Source organism: Felis catus, chromosome B3 (assembly GCF_018350175.1).
Source record: "Felis catus isolate Fca126 chromosome B3, F.catus_Fca126_mat1.0, whole genome shotgun sequence".
In the NCBI taxonomy this organism is placed as follows: Eukaryota; Metazoa; Chordata; class Mammalia; order Carnivora; family Felidae; genus Felis; species Felis catus.
In genome coordinates this window covers 27400869-27421063 of record NC_058373.1, presented here as the reverse complement: position 1 = coordinate 27421063, position 20195 = coordinate 27400869, and the positions used below count along the sequence as shown (strand labels likewise).

General features: G+C 38.2%; 1 protein-coding gene across 2 annotated transcripts in view; it reads left to right on the top strand.

The window, feature by feature from the left end:
* Nucleotides 1-20195, top strand: part of OCA2 (OCA2 melanosomal transmembrane protein) — a 495166-nt gene that overhangs the window by 312923 nt on the left and 162048 nt on the right. For both annotated transcript variants that reach the window (XM_003986906.5, XM_045058957.1), the window contains exon 22: nucleotides 17790-17883. In XM_003986906.5, the coding sequence (XP_003986955.3) occupies nucleotides 17790-17883 (94 nt within the window). The remainder of the gene's footprint in view (nucleotides 1-17789; nucleotides 17884-20195) is intronic.

The following is a 20195-nucleotide window of genomic DNA, read 5'->3' as shown; positions in this document are numbered from 1 at the left end:
GGGATGCATGTGTCCCTTCGAAACAGCACTCCTGTATCCCATGGATAAATGCCTAGTAGTGCAATTGCTGGGTCGTAGTGTAGCTCTACTTTCTGTTTTTTGAGGAACCTCCATACTGTTTTCCAGAGTGGCTGCACCAGCTTGCATTCCCACCAACAATGCAAAAGAGATCCTCTTTCTCTGAATCCTCGCCAACATCTGTTGTTGCCCGAGTTGTAAATGTTAGCCATTCTGACAGGTGTTAGGTGGTATCTCATTGTGGTTTTGATTTGTATTTCCCTGATGAGGAGTGATGTTGAACATTTTTTCATGTGTCGGTTGGCCATCTGGATGTCTTCTTTGGAGAAGTGTCTATTCATGTATTTTGCCCATTTCTTCACTGGATTATTTGTTTTTTGGGTGTTGAGTTTCATAAGGTCTTTGTAGATTTTGGATACTAACCCTTTATCTGATATGTCATTTGCAAATATCTTTTCCCATTCCCTTGGTTGCCTTTTAGTTTTGCTGATTATTTCCTTCATTGTGCAGAAGCTTTTTATTTTGATGAGGTCCCAGTAGTTCATTTTTGCTTTTGTTTCCCTTGCCTCCGGAGACATGTTGAGTAAGAAGTTGCTGTGGCCAAGATCAAAGAGGTTTTTGCATGCTTTCTCCTCGAGGATTTTGTTGGCTTCCTGTCTCACATTAGGGTCTTTCATCCACTTTGAGTTTATTTTTGTGTATGGTGTAAGAAAGTGGTCCAGGTTCATTCTTCTGCATGTCGTTGTCCAGTTTTCCCAGCACCACTTGCAGAAGAGACTGTCTTTATTCCACTGGATATTCTTTCCTGCTTTGTCAAAGATTAGTTGCCCATACGTTTGTGGGTCCATTTCTGGGTTTTCTATTCTGTTCCATTGATCTGAGTGTCTGTTCTTGTGCCAGTACCATACTGTCTTGATGATTACAGCTTTGTAGTATATAGCTTGAATTCTGGGATTGTGATGCCTCCTGCTTTGGTTTTCTTTTTCAAGATTGCTTTGGCTATTCAGGGTCTTTTCTGGTTCCTTAGAAATTTTAGGATTATTTGTTCTAGCTCTGTGAAGAATGCTGGTGTTACTTTGATAGGGATCGTGTTAAATATGTAGATTGCTTTGGGTAGTATCAACATTTTAACAATATTTGTTCTTCCTATCCAGGAGCATGGAATCTTTTTCCATTTTTTCGTGTCTTCTTCAATTTATTTCATAAGCTTTCTATAGTTTTCAGTGTATAGATTTTTCACCTCTTTGGTTAGATTTATTCCTAGGTATTTTATGATTTTTGGTGCAATTGTAAATGGGATCGATTCCTTGATTTCTCTTTCTGTCACTTCATCATTGATGTATAGGGATGCAACTGATTTCTGTGCATTGATTTTATATCCTGAAACTGCTGAATTCATGAATCAGTTCTAGCAGTTTTTTGGTGGAATATTTTGGGTTTTCCATATAGAGTATCATGTCATCAGCAAAGAGTGAAAGTTTGACCTCCTTCTGGCTGATTTGGATGCCTTTTATTTCTTTGTGTTGTCTGGTTGTAGAGGCTAAGACTTCCAATACTATGTTGAATAATAGTGGCAAGAGTAGACATCACTGTCTTGTTCCTGACCTTAGAAAAACTGACAGTTTTCCCCCATTGAGGATGATATTAGCTTTGGGTTGCTCGTATATGGCTTGTATGATCTTGAGGTATGATCCTTCTATCCCTACTTTCTTGAGGGTTTTTATCAAGAAAAGATGCTGTAGCTTCTCAAATGCTTTTTTCGCATCTATTGAGAGGATCATATGGTTCTTGTCCTTTCTTTTATTGATGTGATGAATCACATTAATTGTTTTGTGGATATTGAACCAACTCTGCATCCCAGGTATAAATCCCACTTGGTCGTGGTGAATAATTTTTTTAATGTATTGTTGGATCCGGTTGGCTAATATCTTGTGCAGGATTTTTGCATCCATGTTCATCAGGGAAATTGGTCTATAGTTCTCCTTTTCAGTGGGGTCTCTCTCTGGTTTTGGAATCATGGTAATGCTGGATTCATAGAAAGAGTTTGGAAGTTTTCCTTCCATTTCTATTTTTTGGAACAGCTTCAAGAGAATAGGTGTTAACTCTTCCTTAAATGTTTGGTAGAATTCCCCTGGAAAGCCATCTGGCTCTGGACTCTTGTTTTTTGCAAGATTTTTGATTACTAATTCGATTTCCTTACTTGTTTTGGGTCTGCTCAAATTTTCTATTTCTTCCTGTTTCAGTTTTGATAGAGTATATGTTTCTAGGAATTTGTTCATTTCTTCCAGATTGCCCATTTTGTTGGCATATATGATCATAATATTCTCTTATTATTGTTTTTATTTCTGTTGTGTTGGTTGTGATTTCTCCTCTTTCATTCTTGTTTTTACTTATTTGGGTCCTTTCCTTTTTCTTCTTGATCAAACTGGCTAGTGGGTTATCAACAATTGTTAATTCTTTCAAAGAACCAGCTTCTGTTTTCATTGATCTGTTCTACTGTTTTTTGGCTTCAGTAGCATTAATTTCTGCTCTAATCTTTATTATTTCCTGTCTTCTGCTGGTTTGGGGTTTTATTTGCTGTTCTTTTTCCAGCTCTTTAAGGCATAAGTTTAGGTTATGTATCTGAGATCTTTCTTCCTTCTTTAGGAAAGCCTGGATTGCTATACACTTTCCTCTTATGACCGCCTTTGCTGCATCCCAGAGGTTTTGGGTTGTGGTGCTATCATTTTCATTGACTTCCATACACTTTTTAATTTCTTCTTTAACTGCTTGGTTAGCCCATTTATTCTTAGTAGGATGTTCTTCAGTCTCCATATATTTGTTACCTTTCCAAATTTTTTCTTGGGGTTGATTTCGAGTTTCATAGCATTGTGGTCTGAAAATATGCACGGTATGATCTCGATCTTTTTGTACTTACTTAAGGCTGATTTGTGGACACCATCACTTCTAATTTCACTTTCTATCACTCTTTCTTTGCCCACTTAGCTCCAATCACACTGGCCTCCTTAGCTTTCCTTGGACACATCAAGTAAGCTTCTGCTTCTGAGTCTTTCTACTTTCTATTCCTTCTGCCAGAGACTCTTCACACAGATCATTAGGAGCTTGGTCTTGGTTCCTCACTTATATTCTTAAAATATTACCTTCTCCATAATAAATTTATTGCCAGCCATCTCCTTTTTACTTATTTTTTTCCCATAGCACTTAATACCTAACATTGTGTTATGTTACTTGTTTTGAACTGGTTAGTTGTTTAGTGTTTAATTTTAAATAAATGTACATATTCATATAGTTTAAAGTGCTAAGTCAGTCTAGAATTCTTATTTAAAAACAGCACTTTTATATAGCCTTAATTTCCTCTTTTTCTCATGGAAAACCTTTTTCATCATTTGATGCTTTCTAATTTTATTTTTTGTCTTCTGAGTGGTACTGTCTGTGTTTCTGCTCCTTCTCTGGCTGTGTCCTCTTTTGGCTGAGTTCTAGCGTCTTTCTATTTGTTTCCTCTTTGGAGAGGCAATGGCTTCCTTAAATTGACACATTTGGTGCCGGATTTCATAAGGGATATCGGTCTATAGTTTTCTTGTAGTGTTTTTACCTGGTTTTAGTAATGCTGACTTCATAGAATAAGTAAGTATTGCATTCTCTTCAGGTTTGGGGATAGTTTGAGAAGGACTGGTGTTAATTTTTCTTTAAAAGTTTTTAATTTAAATCATAAAGCATTTATTAAATGTTTCACATGTTTTGTAAAACTCACCAGTTTGGAAGTGTTCCCTCCTCTTTAATATTTTGGAAGGCTTTGAGAAGGATTGACATTAATCATTCTTGACATTTTTGGTAGAATTCACCGGTGAAGCTATCTGGTATTGGGTTTTTATTTTTTGGAAGATTTTTCACTACTGATTCTATTTCCATACTAGTTATGGTTCTATTCAAGTTTTCTATTTCTTTGTGATTCAGTCTTGGTAGCTTGCATGTTTCTAGGAATTTGTCCATATCTTCTCAGTTGCCTAATGTCTTGTAATATAACTGTTTGTAGTAGTCTCTTATGATCCTATGTACTTCTGTGGTATCAGTTGTAATGTTTCCTTTTTTGTTCCTGAGTCTTCTTTTTCTCTTAGTCTAGCTAAAGATTTGCTAATTGTATTTATCTTTTCAAAAAAAACTAGCTCTTAGTTTCGTTGATGTATTCTATTGCTTTTCTAGTCTATTTCATTTATTTCTGCTCTAATCTTTTGTTATTCCCTCCTTTCTGCTAACTTTGGGCTTAGTTTGTTTTTTTAGTTCCTTGATGTGTAATGTTAGATTACTTATTTAAACTTATTTTTTCCTAATGTGGGCATTTATTGTTGTAAATTTCCCTCTTGGAACTGCTTTTTCTATCTCATAGGTTTTAGTATGCTATGTTTCCATTTGTGTCAAGATGCTTATTTCCCTTTTGATTTCTTCTTTGACTTATTGGTTCTTCAGGGGCATGTAGTTTCATTCCACATATTTGTGAATTTTTCAGCTTTTCTTTTGTTATTGTTTTTAGTTTTATACTACTGTGACTGGAAAAGATGCTTGATATGATATCAATCTTCTTAATTTGTTAAGACTTGTTTTGTGACTTAATGTATGACCTGCCTAGAGAACGTTCAATTAGTGTTTGAGAAAAATGTGCATTTTGCTATTGAATGGAATGTTCTGTATATGTCTGTTAGGCACATTTGTTTTAAATTATAGTTCAGATCCAATATTTCCTTTTTGATGCTCTGTCTGAATGATCTTTCCATTTTTGAAAGTGGGGTCGTGAAGTCCACTATTAATACTATATTGTTGTCTAATTCTACCTTCACACCTGTTAATACTTGCTTAATATATTTATGTACTCTGATGTAGGGTGCACATATATTTACAATTGTTATAATCTCTTGTTGAATCAACTCCTTTAGCATTATATAACGACCTTCGTGTGTCTTTACAGTTTTGATTTAAGGTATATTTTGTCTGATACAACTATAACTACCCCTGCTCTCTTCGGTTTGCATTTGTATGGAGTATATTTTCCCATCACTTTGTTTTGATGTATGTCCTTGATGTTGAAGTGAGTCTCTTGTGGCAGCATATAGTTGGTCTTTTTTTTTTAAATCCATTTAGCCACTGTGGGTCTTTTGATTGGGGAATTTAGTCCATTTACATTTAAAGTAATTATTGATAGGGGTGCCTAGGTAGCTCAGTTGGTTGAGCATCTGATTGTTGACTTTGGCTTAGGTCATGATTTCATGGTTTGTGACTTTGAGTCCCATGTCAGCCTCCATGCTGAAGGTACAGAGCCTGCTTAAGATTCTCTCTCTCCTCTCTCTGCCTCTCCCTCAAAAATAAATAAATAAAATTTAAAAAATAAAGTAATTATTGAAATTGAATGAATGACTTTTGCCATCTTGTTAATTGTTTTCTCATTATTTTGTAGTTCCTTTTTCCCTCCCTTGTTGTCTGACTTTGTAAATTGATGGTTTTCTATAGTGTTCCACCTTCATTCTCTTCTCTTTATCATATGTATATCTACTATGATATCTGCTATATGGTTTTTGTATTGTGGTTACCCTAAGGCTTTCATAAACATCTTATAGTCACAATAATCTATTTTAAGCTCATAACAACTTAGCTTCAATTGCATATAAAAAGTCTATGCTTTTGCTCTTTCTTTCTTTCTTTTTTTCTTTCTTTCTTTCTTTCTCTCTTTCTTTCTTTCTTTCTTTTGAAAGGGCACAAGTGAGTGAGGGGCAGAGAGAGAGAGAGAGAGAGAGAGAGAAGTGGGGCTCATCCTAGGCAGGGCTCATGTTTTACTAGAAGCGGGGTTTGTTTTCACCTAAAGCGGGTCTTGAGCTAACCCAAGGCAGGGCTCATGCTCACCTGATGTGGGACTCAAGCTCATGAACAGTGAGATCATGACCGGAGCCAAAGTCAGATGCTTAATGACTGAGCCACCCAGGTAGACCCTATTTTATGTTTTTGATGTCACAGTATACATCTTTTAATCTTGTGTATCCATTATCAGATTGTTGTAGGTATATTTATTTTTAGTACTTTATCTTTTAACCTTTATACTAGAGTTAAGTGTTTCACATTCCACCATTATAGTATTAGAGTATTCTGAATTTGACTGTATACTTACATTTACCAGTCAGTTTTATACTTTAATTTGTATTTGTGTTATTAATAAGTATGTATGTTTTCATTTTAGCTTGAAGAACTTTGTTTAGCATTTCTCACAAGGCAAGTCTAATGGTGATGAATGTCCTTAGCATCTGTTTGTCTAGGGAAGTCTTTATTTCTCCTTAATTTCTGAAGGACTGCTTTGCTGGGTAAAATATTCTTGGTTGGCAGTCTTCTTCCTTCAACACTTTGAATATTCTCTTGTGGACTACAAGGTTTCTGCTGAGAAATCCACTCATCGCCTTATGGGTGTTCCTTTGTATGAGAGGAATTATTTTCTCTTGCTCATTTTACAATTCTTTGTCTTAATTTTAGGTACTTTACTAATACTGTGTCTAGAGAAGAGTTTTTTGTTTCTTTGGTAGAGTCATGTTTTCCTGATTCTTCATGATCCCTCTAGTCTTGAATAAATAGTCACCTCTTCCAGATTTAATGGACTGACTTATGTAAGGAAAGACCTTTACCTTTAGGTGAGGGCATGCTGGAGTGTGTTGTGACCTAGGTATAGTGGTTGAGGGTATGGAGTGTTGGGAAAATGTGACAGCTCTGTTCTGGGGTATATGGTTATGTTAGCTCAGCCTGCTGAAGTCCACAGCGTTGACACTGTGTGGTCCTTGGTGACTGTCATGGGTGGTCCACAGAGGCTACAAAGGCTGTTGTGATCCCCAGGAGTGCTTCCAGGTTCTGTGGTTAGGGGCCAGAGTTAGCAGAAGTGGTGGTCAGAGCTGATGATGAGCACATAATTCATTGCAGGGGGAAGCTGCAAGTGCCTTGTGGTGGCAAGGGCCATTTGCAAATATACACATAGTTGTGGGGGCCAGGAGAAGCATCAAGGGGTAGGGCCAACCGAGGTTACACTGCAGCTGCAGAGGCTCTGGTTGTCTGTGTGTACTACCATAGCTACTTGTTCTTGCCACAGGTGCATGATGGGAGGCTAGTTTTAGGAGATAGGCTAGGGGCATGCAGATGTACAGCTGGAAGGGCTACCTGCAGGTGAGCCCAGTGGTGCAGACCACTGACAGGAGATAAGGCCAAATGTAGGCCCACAAGTTAGTATGGGGGCCTTGGCTACTGGTATGCACTCCTGTGACTACAGGATCTTGCCATGTGTGTGCATGTGGCAGTAGAAGTCAGTGACACATATCAGGCCAGCAATACGTGAGTAGACAGCTGGAGGGGCTAGCCCTGAGCATATGCACAGGGGTGGGAGTCAGCTGTAGGGGTCTAGGCTTGTGTCTTGCACTTGCACAGTTGCAGCAGCCTGGGCTGGCTACTGATGCAGGTCCTGGGCTATGGGTGGGGCTAGCAGAGAGGAAGTGAGGAGGGATTCAGGTGGCTGGTGTCAGGGAACACAAATACCTGTGGGGAACACAAATACCTGTGGTAAATCTTCAGGGGTCTGCGACAACCATTCTGGCCATTAGTGTCTTCAGGGGTCAAAGCTACCAGAGTCCTCTGCAGATCAGGTCACTATGAACTGCAGTCTGCCTTTCTGTGTAGCTGATACTGGTGGGTCCTGCTTTTCTTCCTGGTTCATAGCCATCTCTGTATGTCTCAGGTTTGCCAGGTTTCTGGGTGGGGTGAAATTTAAGTGGGTACTTTGTGTGGTGCCCTGAAAGGCTGGGTAAGTATGTTGCTCAATACACTTTCTTTCCTGGTGTGGGGACCTCATTCTAGCTAAAAAGTTACCTCTTGGGGGGCGCCTGGGTGGCGCAGTCAGTTAAACGTCTGACTTCAGCTCGGGTCACGATCTCGCGGTCCGTGAGTTCGAGCCCCGCATCAGGCTCTGGGCTGATGGCTCAGAGCCTGGAGCCTGTTTCCGATTCTGTGTCTCCCTCTCTCTCTGCCCCTCCCCCATTCATGCTCTGTCTCTCTCTGTCCCAAAAATAAAATAAACGTTGAAAAAAAGAAGTTACCTCTTGGAACTGAGCAGTGCTGGCTTGGCCAATGGATGACACAGGTAAAATTAAACTTTTTCCTTATCTTTCGTGTGGTTTTCTCAGGTTTTCTCAGGTTCCACTAACATTTCTTAAGTGGACCATAGTCTTATCTCAGAGCTGCTTTTGTTTGTGGATTGCTGTCTAATTGTTCATCTTTGAAAGGATACAGAGGCTGGGTCTTATAGTCCACCATCTTGGCAATGTGACTTTGATTATCTCTTTTATGAGATGAATTGTTCCTCTCTTGATGCTTTAAGTATTTTATTTTTGTCTTTTGGATTTGATCATTTGACTATAAGCTGTCTTAGTGTAGGTCTCCTTGAGTTATCCTGCTTGTAGTTCATGGAGTTCCTTGGACATGTATATTCATGTATTTCCTCAGATTTGGAAAGTTTTTGGACAGTATTTCTTCAAATATTTTCTCTGCCTCTTTTTTTCTATCTTCTTCTGGGGCTCCTATAATACATATATTGCTATGTTTGATGGTTCTTACAGTTTCACAGGCTCTCTTAATTTTTTTTCATTCACTTTTCCTTCTTCTCCTCAGACTTGATAATTTTGAACGTCTTACCTTCAAGTTTGCTGACCCTTTCTTCTGCATGCTCAAATATGCTGTGAGTTCTTATGAGTTTTTATTTCAGTTATGGTAGTTTTCAGCTCCAGAATGTCTACTTCATTCCTTTTTATAATTTCATTTTTTAATAACTTTTATTTATTGATATTCTTATTTTATTTATGCAACATTTTCTTGATTTCTTTTTGTCCTTTGTCTATGATTTCCTTCTGTTCATTGAACACATTTAAGACAGGTGATTTAACATCTTTGACTAATAATTCTAATGTCTGGGTTTCTATCATTATTTTTAATTTCTTCAGCTGTGAATGGGCCATATTTTCCTATTTATTTGTATGTTTTATAAGTTTTTTTGTTAAGAACTGGGAGTTTTGAGTATTATGTTGTAATAGCCCAGGAGATTTAATTCCCCCACTCCTCAGGGATTATTAAATGTCACTTATTGAGAAACTAGAATCATTAATTTCTGACTTTTCCAATATTTTTTTGCACAGTGTGTATTTCTTATTGTGTGTGGCCATTGATGTTTCTCTTCTATTATCTCTATGGTAAACCACTATTTTGAAAAACATTTTCTTAAGTGTTTTGCTCCCAAAAGTGTGGGGGAAACAAGTAGTTTCATTAAATCTGGAAACTGCCTCATCCCTCAGGGATTAAAACAGTGGCCAGCCTCTGTGCTAACTCCTTAGTGATCAAACACAGTGATCAGTAATCAACACACACACCCAATTTTTTGGAGGACAGGATCCACCTTGCCCACCTTGCTAGCAGGAATTTGCACTATAAAGGTAGATTGCTACCTCCATTGTTATCTGCCACAGGGATGGGAGAATGGAGAATAGTAACCAGTATAAAAAAGGCCAAAATTAATCAACCTCTTTATTAATCTCTTCCTTGGCTCCTGCAAGTGTTTTTCCACACTCCATATTTCCAAAATAGTTACAAGAATACTTCAGGGACATTTGTGGGTCTGATTCCAGACCACACAATAAAACAAATATTGCAGTACAGTGTATCAAATGCTTTTTTGATTTTTCAGTGAATATAAAAGTTATATTTACACTATACTGTAGTCTATTAATTGTGCAATAACATTATATCTAGAAAATAATGCACATATCTTAATTTAAAAATTCTTTGTTGCTGATAATAATGCTAACCAGCATCTGAGCTTTCATCAAGTTATAATCTTGCTGGTGGAGGAAATTACCTCCATGTTGATGGCTGCTGACTGTTCAGGGTGGTAGTTGCTGAAGATTGGGGGTTGTTGTGGCAATTTCTTAAAACAAGAAAACAATGAAGCTTGCCACATCAATTGACTCTTTTCATGAAAATTTCTCTGTAGCAAGTGATGTTCTTTGATAACATTTTACCCACACTAGAACTTCTTTCAAAATTTGAGTCAGTCCTCTCAAACCCTACCGCTGTTTTAACAACTAAGTTTATGTAATATTCTACGTCCTTTGTTATCATTTCAACAGTCTTCACAACCTTTTCACCAGGAGTAGATTCCATTTCGGGAAACCATTTTGTTTGCTCATCTATAAGAAGCAACTCCTCATCAGTTAAATTTTTATCATGATATTGCAACAATTCAGTCACATCTTCAGGTTCCACTTCTAGTTCTCTTGATATTTCCACTACATCTGCAGTTACTTCCTCCTCTGATGTCTTGAACCTCTCAAAGTCATCCATGAGGGTTGGAATCAACTTCTTCCAAACTCCTGTTCATGTTAATATTTTGACCTTTTCCCACAAAACATGAATGTTCTCATTGGCATCTAGAATGGCGAATCCTTTCCATAATGTTTTCAATTGACTTTGCCCAGAGCCATCAGAGTGATCACTATCTATGGAAGTTATAGTCTTAGAAAAACGTTTTTCTTAAATAGTAAGACTTGAAAGTTAAAATTATTTCTTGACCCATGGGCTGCAGAATGGATGTTAGTTAGTAGGCATAAAAACAATAATCTCATTGTAAATCTCCATCAGAGCTTTTGTGTGACCAGGTACATTATCAATGAGCAATAATATTTTGAAAAAAATCTTTTTTTTCCCCTAGCAGTAGGTCTTAACCGTGGGCTTAAAATATTCACTAAACCATTTTTAAAAGAAATGCAGGGGCGCCTGGGTGGCTTGGTCAGTGAAGCGTCTGACTTCAGCTCAGGTCATGATCTCATGGTCCATGAGTTCGAGCCCCGCGTTGGGCTCTGTGCTGACAGCTCAGAGCCTGGAGCCTGTTTCGGATTCTGCGTCTCCCTCTCTCTCTTCCCCTCCCCTGTTCATGCTCTGTCTCTCTCTGTCTCAAAAATAAATAAATAAATAAATAAATAAATAAATAAATAAGTAAATAAATAAATAAATAGAAAGAAAACAAATGCACTGTCAGCAAGACTGCAATTCCATTTATAAAGCACAGGCAGATTAGATTTAGCATAATTCTGAAGGGCCCTAGGATTTTTCAAATAGTAAATGAACATTGGCTTCAACTTAAAGTTACCAGCTGTATTAGACCCTAGCAGGAGAGTCAGCCTCTTTGAAACTTCGAAGCGAGGCATTGACTTCTCCTCTCTAGCTAGGAAACTGCTAGATGGCATCTTCTTCCAATAGAAGGCTGTTTTGTCTACACTGAAAATGTATTATTTAGTATAGTAGTCACCTTCATTAATTATCTAAGCTAGATCTCCTGGATAACCTGTTGTGGCTTCTACATCAGCACATACTGTTTCACCTTGTACTTTCATGTTATGAAGACAGCTTCTTTACCTTAAGCCATATGAACCAACCTCTGCTAGCTTCAAACTTTTTTTCTGCAACTTCTTCACCTCTTTCAGCCTTCATAGAATTGAAGAGAGTCAGGGCCTTGCTTTGGATTAGACTTTATCTTAAGGGAATGTTACTGGTTTGATCTATCCAGATGATTCAAACTTTCTCCATATCACCAATAAGGCTGTTTCACTTTCTTATCATTTTTGTGTTCACTGGAGTAGCACTTTTAATTTTATTCAAAAATTTTTCCTTTTCATTCATAGCTTGGCTGTTCAGTGCAAGAAGCCTAGATTTTAGCCTATCTTGGCTTTTGCCATACCTTCCTCACTAAGCTTATAATTTCTAGCTTTTTGTTTAAAGTGAGAGATGTGAAATTCTTCCTTTCACTTTAACACTTAGAGACCACTGTGGTGTTATTATATAAACTAATTTCAATATTGTTATGTCTCAAATAATAGGAAGGCCTGAGGAAAGGGAGAGAGATGGGGGAATAGCTGGTCAGTGGAGCAATCAGAACACACACAACATTTATCAATTAATTGTACTATCTTATATAGGCGTGATTTGTGGTGTCCCAAAGAAATTACAATAGTAACATCAAAGATCACTGATCAAAGATTACCATAACAATAATAATAATAATAATGAAAAAGTTTGAAATATTGTAAAAATTACCAAAATGTATCACAGAGACCCAAAGTGAACAAATGCTGTTGGAGAAATGGCATGCCAATTGACTTGCTCCATTCAGGGTTGCCACAGACCTTAAATTTGTAAAAACTGCAATATCTATGAAGCACCATAAAACGAGGTGCAATAAAGAAGGTATGTATGATTGAATTGCATTTCTCCAAAAGATAGGTTAAAGTCCTTATCCCAGGTTCCTGAAATTGTGAATTTATTTGGACATAGGGTCTGTATACAGATCTTAAGTTAAAATTAGTTCATTAGGATGAGCCCTAATCCAATATGACTTGTGTTATAATAAAAGTGGGAATGTGGACATGGAAGCAGATATGCAAAGAAGGAAGAACATGTAAAGATACACAAAGCAAAGTTAGCTATGTCACTGGAGTGAGGCACCTATGAGCAAGAATTGTTGGCAATTACCAGAAACTAGATGAAGCAGCAAAGGATGGTCCCCTAGAGTTGTCAGGGAAAGCATGGCCTACTAACATGATTTCAGACTTCTAGTTTTCACCACTTTGAGACAATGTATTTCTGTTCTTTCAAGCTACTTGGTTATGATAGCCCTAGACACTGTATGCAGTTACTTCAGATAGTTGCCAACTGTTCAGTAATTATTTAGGTGGAAGGATGGATTTCTGGAGCTATCTACTCTGCCATCTTCTATGACATCCTTATTTATTATTAAATTTTTTTCTCTCTCTGCTTACTCTCATGTAAACTCGATGAGGGCAGGGAACTTTGTCTCTTATATTAACTGCTATGTGGACGTAGCATTAATAGAGTGCTGCAGCCACAGGTCATTTGTGAATAATTATTAAATGTTTTCAGACACAAATGACATAACCAGTAAGGAAATCGAATTAGTAATCAAAAATCTTGCAAAAAACAAGAGTCCAGAGCCAGATGGCTTTCCAGGGGAATTCTACCAAACATTTAAGGAAGAGTTAACACCTATTCTCTTGAAGCTGTTCCAAAAAATAGAAATGGAAGGAAAACTTCCAAACTCTTTCTATGAATCCAGCATTACCATGATTCCAAAACCAGAGAGACCCCACTGAAAAGGAGAACTATAGACCAATTTCCCTGATGAACATGGATGCAAAAATCCTGCACAAGATATTAGCCAACCGGATCCAACAATACATTAAAAAAATTATTCACCACGACCAAGTGGGATTTATACCTGGGATGCAGAGTTGGTTCAATATCCACAAAACAATTAATGTGATTCATCACATCAATAAAAGAAAGGACAAGAACCATATGATCCTCTCAATAGATGCGAAAAAAGCATTTGAGAAGCTACAGCATCTTTTCTTGATAAAAACCCTCAAGAAAGTAGGGATAGAAGGATCATACCTCAAGATCATACAAGCCATATACGAGCAACCCAAAGCTAATATCATCCTCAATGGGGGAAAACTGTCAGTTTTTCTAAGGTCAGGAACAAGACAGTGATGTCTACTCTTGCCACTATTATTCAACATAGTATTGGAAGTCTTAGCCTCTACAACCAGACAACACAAAGAAATAAAAGGCATCCAAATCAGCCAGAAGGAGGTCAAACTTTCACTCTTTGCTGATGACATGATACTCTATATGGAAAACCCAAAATATTCCACCAAAAAACTGCTAGAACTGATTCATGAATTCAGCAGTTTCAGGATATAAAATCAATGCACAGAAATCAGTTGCATCCCTATACATCAATGATGAAGTGACAGAAAGAGAAATCAAGGAATCGATCCCATTTACAATTGCACCAAAAATCATAAAATACCTAGGAATAAATCTAACCAAAGAGGTGAAAAATCTATACACTGAAAACTATAGAAAGCTTATGAAATAAATTGAAGAAGACACGAAAAAATGGAAAAAGATTCCATGCTCCTGGATAGGAAGAACAAATATTGTTAAAATGTTGATACTACCCAAAGCAATCTACATATTTAACACGATCCCTATCAAAGTAACACCAGCATTCTTCACAGAGCTAGAACAAATAATCCTAAAATTTCTAAGGAACCAGAAAAGACCCTGAATAGCCAAAGCAATCTTGAAAAAGAAAACCAAAGCAGGAGGCATCACAATCCCAGAATTCAAGCTATATACTACAAAGCTGTAATCATCAAGACAGTATGGTACTGGCACAAGAACAGACACTCAGATCAATGGAACAGAATAGAAAACCCAGAAATGGACCCACAAACGTATGGGCAACTAATCTTTGACAAAGCAGGAAAGAATATCCAGTGGAATAAAGACAGTCTCTTCTGCAAGTGGTGCTGGGAAAACTGGACAACGACATGCAGAAGAATGAACCTGGACCACTTTCTTACACCATACACAAAAATAAACTCAAAGTGGATGAAAGACCCTAATGTGAGACAGGAAGCCAACAAAATCCTCGAGGAGAAAGCATGCAAAAACCTCTTTGATCTTGGCCACAGCAACTTCTTACTCAACATGTCTCCGGAGGCAAGGGAAACAAAAGCAAAAATGAACTACTGGGACCTCATCAAAATAAAAAGCTTCTGCACAATGAAGGAAATAATCAGCAAAACTAAAAGGCAACCAAGGGAATGGGAAAAGATATTTGCAAATGACATATCAGATAAAGGGTTAGTATCCAAAATCTACAAAGACCTTATGAAACTCAACACCCAAAAAACAAATAATCCAGTGAAGAAATGGGCAAAATACATGAATAGACACTTCTCCAAAGAAGACATCCAGATGGCCAACCGACACATGAAAAAATGTTCAACATCACTCCTCATCAGGGAAATACAAATCAAAACCACAATGAGATACCACCTAACACCTGTCAGAATGGCTAACATTTACAACTCGGGCAACAACAGATGTTGGCGAGGATTCAGAGAAAGAGGATCTCTTTTGCATTGTTGGTGGGAATGCAAGCTGGTGCAGCCACTCTGGAAAACAGTATGGAGGTTCCTCAAAAAACAGAAAGTAGAGCTACACTACGACCCAGCAATTGCACTACTAGGCATTTATCCATGGGATACAGGAGTGCTGTTTCGAAGGGACACATGCATCCCCATGTTTATAGCAGCACTATCAACAATAGCCAAAGTATGGAAAGAGCCCAAATGTCCATCGATGGATGAATGGATAAAGAAGATGTGGTATATATACACAATCGGGTATTACTCAGAAATCAAAAGGAATGAAATCTTGCCATTTGCAACTACATGGATGGAACTGGAGGGTATTATTATGCTAAGTGAAAGAAGTCAGTCAGAGAAAGACAAAAAAACATATGATTTCACTCATATGAGGACTTTAAGAGACAAAACATATGAACATAAGGGAAGGGAAACAAAAATAATATAAAAACAGGGAGGGGGAAAAACAGAAGAGATTCTTAAATATGGAGAACAACCTGAGGGTTACTGGAGGGGTTGTGGGAGGGGGTATGGGCTAAATGGGTAAGGGGCAGTAAGGAATCTACTCCTGAAATCATTGTTTCACTATTTGCTAACTAATTTGGATGTAAGTTTTAAAAAATAAAGAATAAAATTTAAATGTCTGAAAAAAAAGGCAGAAATGAATATGGACAAGAGAATATGGTCCCAACCTGGTGGAGGAAGAAGATGTGTGTTATATGTGATAATGGGAGTAAGCTATGGGCATAATGTGTCATAAAAAATCAGTCACTTTGGGAAAGTAAGGGAAAGTTCCAGAGGAGAGATGCCCAAGTGCTGTGGGAAGCTGCCCTTTGTTTGCTCCTCCAAAGAACCAAAACTTCAAGTTAGAGACTGCATCTATAACATTTGGGTTCATTATGAGACAACAAAATCAAAGAGTGAAACATGCTGTGAAGACTGCTCAGGGGCCCCCTGTGTCAGGAGTTTCTGTTTCTGCATCAGATAGATTTCCCAGGATGTTACTCATTTCTCTTCCAGTAAATATTTGGGGCTACTGAAAATGAAAAAGTGAGCTTTTCAAAATGCCCTTTGTGATCCAGCAAACAGTAAGTGCTATTTCTCAGACCTTACAAGGCAAATCTGGAGAGCTATATGCAGGGCTGGCAGAGCAACATGTGCAGTAGGAGTGTATGCAGTAGTCTAGCAGAGAGGAGTGCAGAGAGAGGTGAATAGGTCTGCAGGTTGACTACAGCCTTCTGGTCAGTGCTCTGCTGGGGCTCATGGGGCCCCCTAAATGTGTCTTCCTTCTGGCGAGTCCATAGATCAGTAGCACTTCCTAATGCATGCTCTTCTCATGGCTGAACCCGAAGCTCTGGAGAGGCTTGCAGTAATGTGAGATGCTTCTTTCTAGACCACTTACCTATCTTTGGTAAAGCAAGCCATGGGCCAAGCCCAGTGTCAGTTGGGGTGGGGAAGTAGATCCATCTGCCCCCTGGGGGCCACTGCAGAAGCATACACATGAAGTCCCACTGCAGGGATAAAGACAAGGGAGTGATCCACTCTTCCTAGATAAACAATGAGGCATTACTTTTTATGATATCAGGTGACCTGTTATCTACCAGAGCATGGTTATGCCGTCCCCTGATTCTCTACTGCAATGAAATCACATGTCACTTATATGTCTCCACATTGGTTTCAACTTTCTGCTTGTGACTTTGGGAAATGCTTTTTGAATGGTTTACCAATGGAACCCTCCTCCTCCAGCTCTTTAAAGACATTTACACAAGGCAACTGCTCTGAGGCAACAGGTCCAAGGGTCCCTCCGTAACATCTCGTGGGCTGCCTTTAGATGCCTAGCAGTGACATCATAGACATTCCCCCTAAGTGAACTGGAAGCAGACCTCATGGCTACATTCCACTTCACCCCCTACTCCCAGTTCCTTCTCCTACATTAGCAACAAGAGCCACAAGGGGGCATGCTGTTGGGACACAAATTCATTACAGAAACTTTACAACTACTACATGTTTCTTTGATTACAATAATGTGAAATTTATCTTTGTCAAAATGTGCATGATTGACTAGAGAATTCTACTTTCTGATTGTTGATTATGATAACTGTTATGATATAATTAACATAAACAGGATTGGGAATACTGCCCAGAGGGCACTGGTGTGAAGTGGTTTAGCACAACTTTACCAGTTTGGAATCAGAGAACTGTGTTCAGGTTCCAGTTTGGCCACTTATAAGATATGGGTCTCTCCATGCCTTGATTTCCTCATCTATCAATTGAAGGAATAACAAATACACCAGAAGGATGTTTGAGGATTAAATAAAATTATATGTGCATGGGGTTAGTATAGGACTTGGTCCACTGCAGGGCTAAGAAATGCTAGTTAGATGGTTATAGTTATGGTCCCAGCCACTGTAGGAGGTTCTATAGGATGGTACCCCATTTAAGATCCACAACAGTAGTCAGGGTAGCTGAGGAAAAAGAGGACCAGTTAGCTGGTCATATAGGTGTAAACAAAAACATACCAGTGGGCTCAAACTCAAGGTTTTGTGGATTCTGAAGTTTACTTTGGTTTCCTTTTGAACATCCGATGCTTCTTATAGTTTGTGAAAAAAAATGCTTTGGATCTTGCCAATCAATCACACTATGGGAAGCTTTTCTGGGCTTCCATGGATATGATTTTAGTGTTCTTTTCCTCTACAGATTCCTGTACTCCTGAACCTCAGCCAAGACCCCGAGGTCAGCCTGCCTGCACCACCACTCATGTATGCCCTGGCCCTTGGTGCCTGCCTGGGAGGTAAGGGGGTACTGATGCATGGAGGGAAGGGGTTGCTAATGCTGTAGTGGGCGTGAAGTGATGGTTAGTACATGCCAAATTGAAAGTATATTAAGGAGAGTCTGGATGATTTACAGAGTGGAAACCCATCTTCAGCTTTGAGCCAATTCTAGAACTGTTTTGTTTCTCTACAAGGCCTGTCACTTCCTACTCTCTGCAGAACTTCTCCTGACATTCCTACTTGGCAACCTGAGGACAATCATTACTGACATCTCAAAGTAAATGTGCTCCCATGCTGCATCCACACTGTACCCACACAGATGTGGTTTATATTTAGAAACATTTTGAATCAGAAGTCATCTTCAGTTGCAGTCTTATTCCCTCTGTAAGGGGTTAGGGAAGAAGTGATGAGTGGGTAAGCAAAGAACTAGAGACTCTAACCTAAGAGTAAGAAGAAAGATTAAAGATTTTTCTTTTTTGGAAATGGGTATTGTCCTTTGGAGAAATTGAAAGGTGAATTAGAGAAAGTGTCAGTAGAGACTGACCTCTGATAAGCAAACAGAAGGGCTTTGATAATCTTTTGAGGGAGCTGTATTAGAGTCCTTCTCGTATTTAGGAGGCCTAATCACCTTTGGGAACAAAAGAGAATTTTGAAGAATCTTATATAAACACACAAGATACATTTTAACTTTTTATTCTCTTATCCAAGCATGCTTAGATAATCCAGTGTGCTTTGTTCTTTGATTGATCTGTGACTATTAAATCAATAACTTTCAATTTATTTTATCTCTTTGTTTACAAAGGGGGATTAATGTTATTCAATGAAGTGCTATGATTTCTGGAGACAGCCAATTCACCTAATTCAGCAGCTGAGATCTCAAGTTCTTATGAGACTACACACCTGTTAAAATGCCCCCATTTAAGCATTAGCCCCAGGAAAAGCAATAATTGTGTTCACAGCTACATTTAACATCAGTGATAGAAACAGAACCAGAGTAACCTGGAAATGTGTCCTTTCTGTGGGAATTTGTTCATGAAACCTTCCTGAGCCTCTGCTATAACCTGACACTGTGCTCTTGACTGGGGAGATGGTCACCTAAGCTAAGGTAACACCTTAAACAGATATGTCTTCTAATGGCAGCATGCATAGAGTGCTGAGGGAGCATCAGAGAGAGAGAATGAGAGAGAGAGAAAGAGAGAGAGAGAGAGAGAGAGAGAGAGAGAGAGAGAGAGAGAGACAGAGAGAGACTAGAGAGAAAGTCAGAAAAGGTTCTCCAGAGAAGAAAGTTTTGAGCTAGGTCTCAAGCAGTGAGAAGCCTCTAGGTAGTGCTGATTCCCCAGAATGTGTAGAAGGAATGTGGATGGGATTATCAAGGACAGAATTTAACATGGACCATTTATATGGCTATTAACCTAAAATATCAATAAACATTTGTTGACTGAGCTCCCTCTTAAAGCAGGAACACAGCTGTAATGAATCATAAATATATTAAGCCTTGGAATCTTTGTACCCTAGTAGCTCTAGTCATTGAATGATACTTGTTCCTCGATTGCAGATACCCAGTTGTACTGAGTGTTAACTCTACACTTACTCTGTCAGGGACCCTCTCTCATTGACTCGGGGTTTGGAATTACTTTTTTGAAAAATGTGGAAAAATGTATATGGCATACAATTGGCATTTTTTTTTTACCATTTTTAAGGATGTGTAATGTTATCAGCCATTAGAGAAATGTAAATTAAAACTATAATAAGATATCATCACATACCTATAAGAATGGCTAAAATAAAAAATAGTAACAACACCAAATATTGACAAGTATGTGGGGAAACTTTAACACTTATATATTATCATTGGGGCTATATAATGGTACCATCTCTCTGGAGAATAGTTTGTCAATGTCTTAAAAAAAACTAAACCTTGAAACTATCATAAAACCCAGCAATTGCACTCCTGGACATTTATTCTAGAGAAATGAAAATTTATATTCACCCAAAACCTACATATAGGTGTAGGAAGCTACATTTATAGCTTGGAAGTTTATGGAAGTTTATGGAAGCTTTGTTTGTGATACCCAAAAAGTAGAAACAAACCAGATGTACTTCAATAAACTGTGTTACATCCCTACCATGGAATGCTACTCAACAATAAAAAGAAATGAAATATTGACATACATGGCAACCTTGATGAATCTTCAGGGAATTATGTAGAGTGAAAACAGTAAATCTCAAAGGTTACAGACTCCGTGTTTCCATTTATATGATATTCTTGAAATTATAAAGTTATAGAATGAAGAATCTAAAGTTATAGATTAGTGGTGGTGAGGAGTTAAGT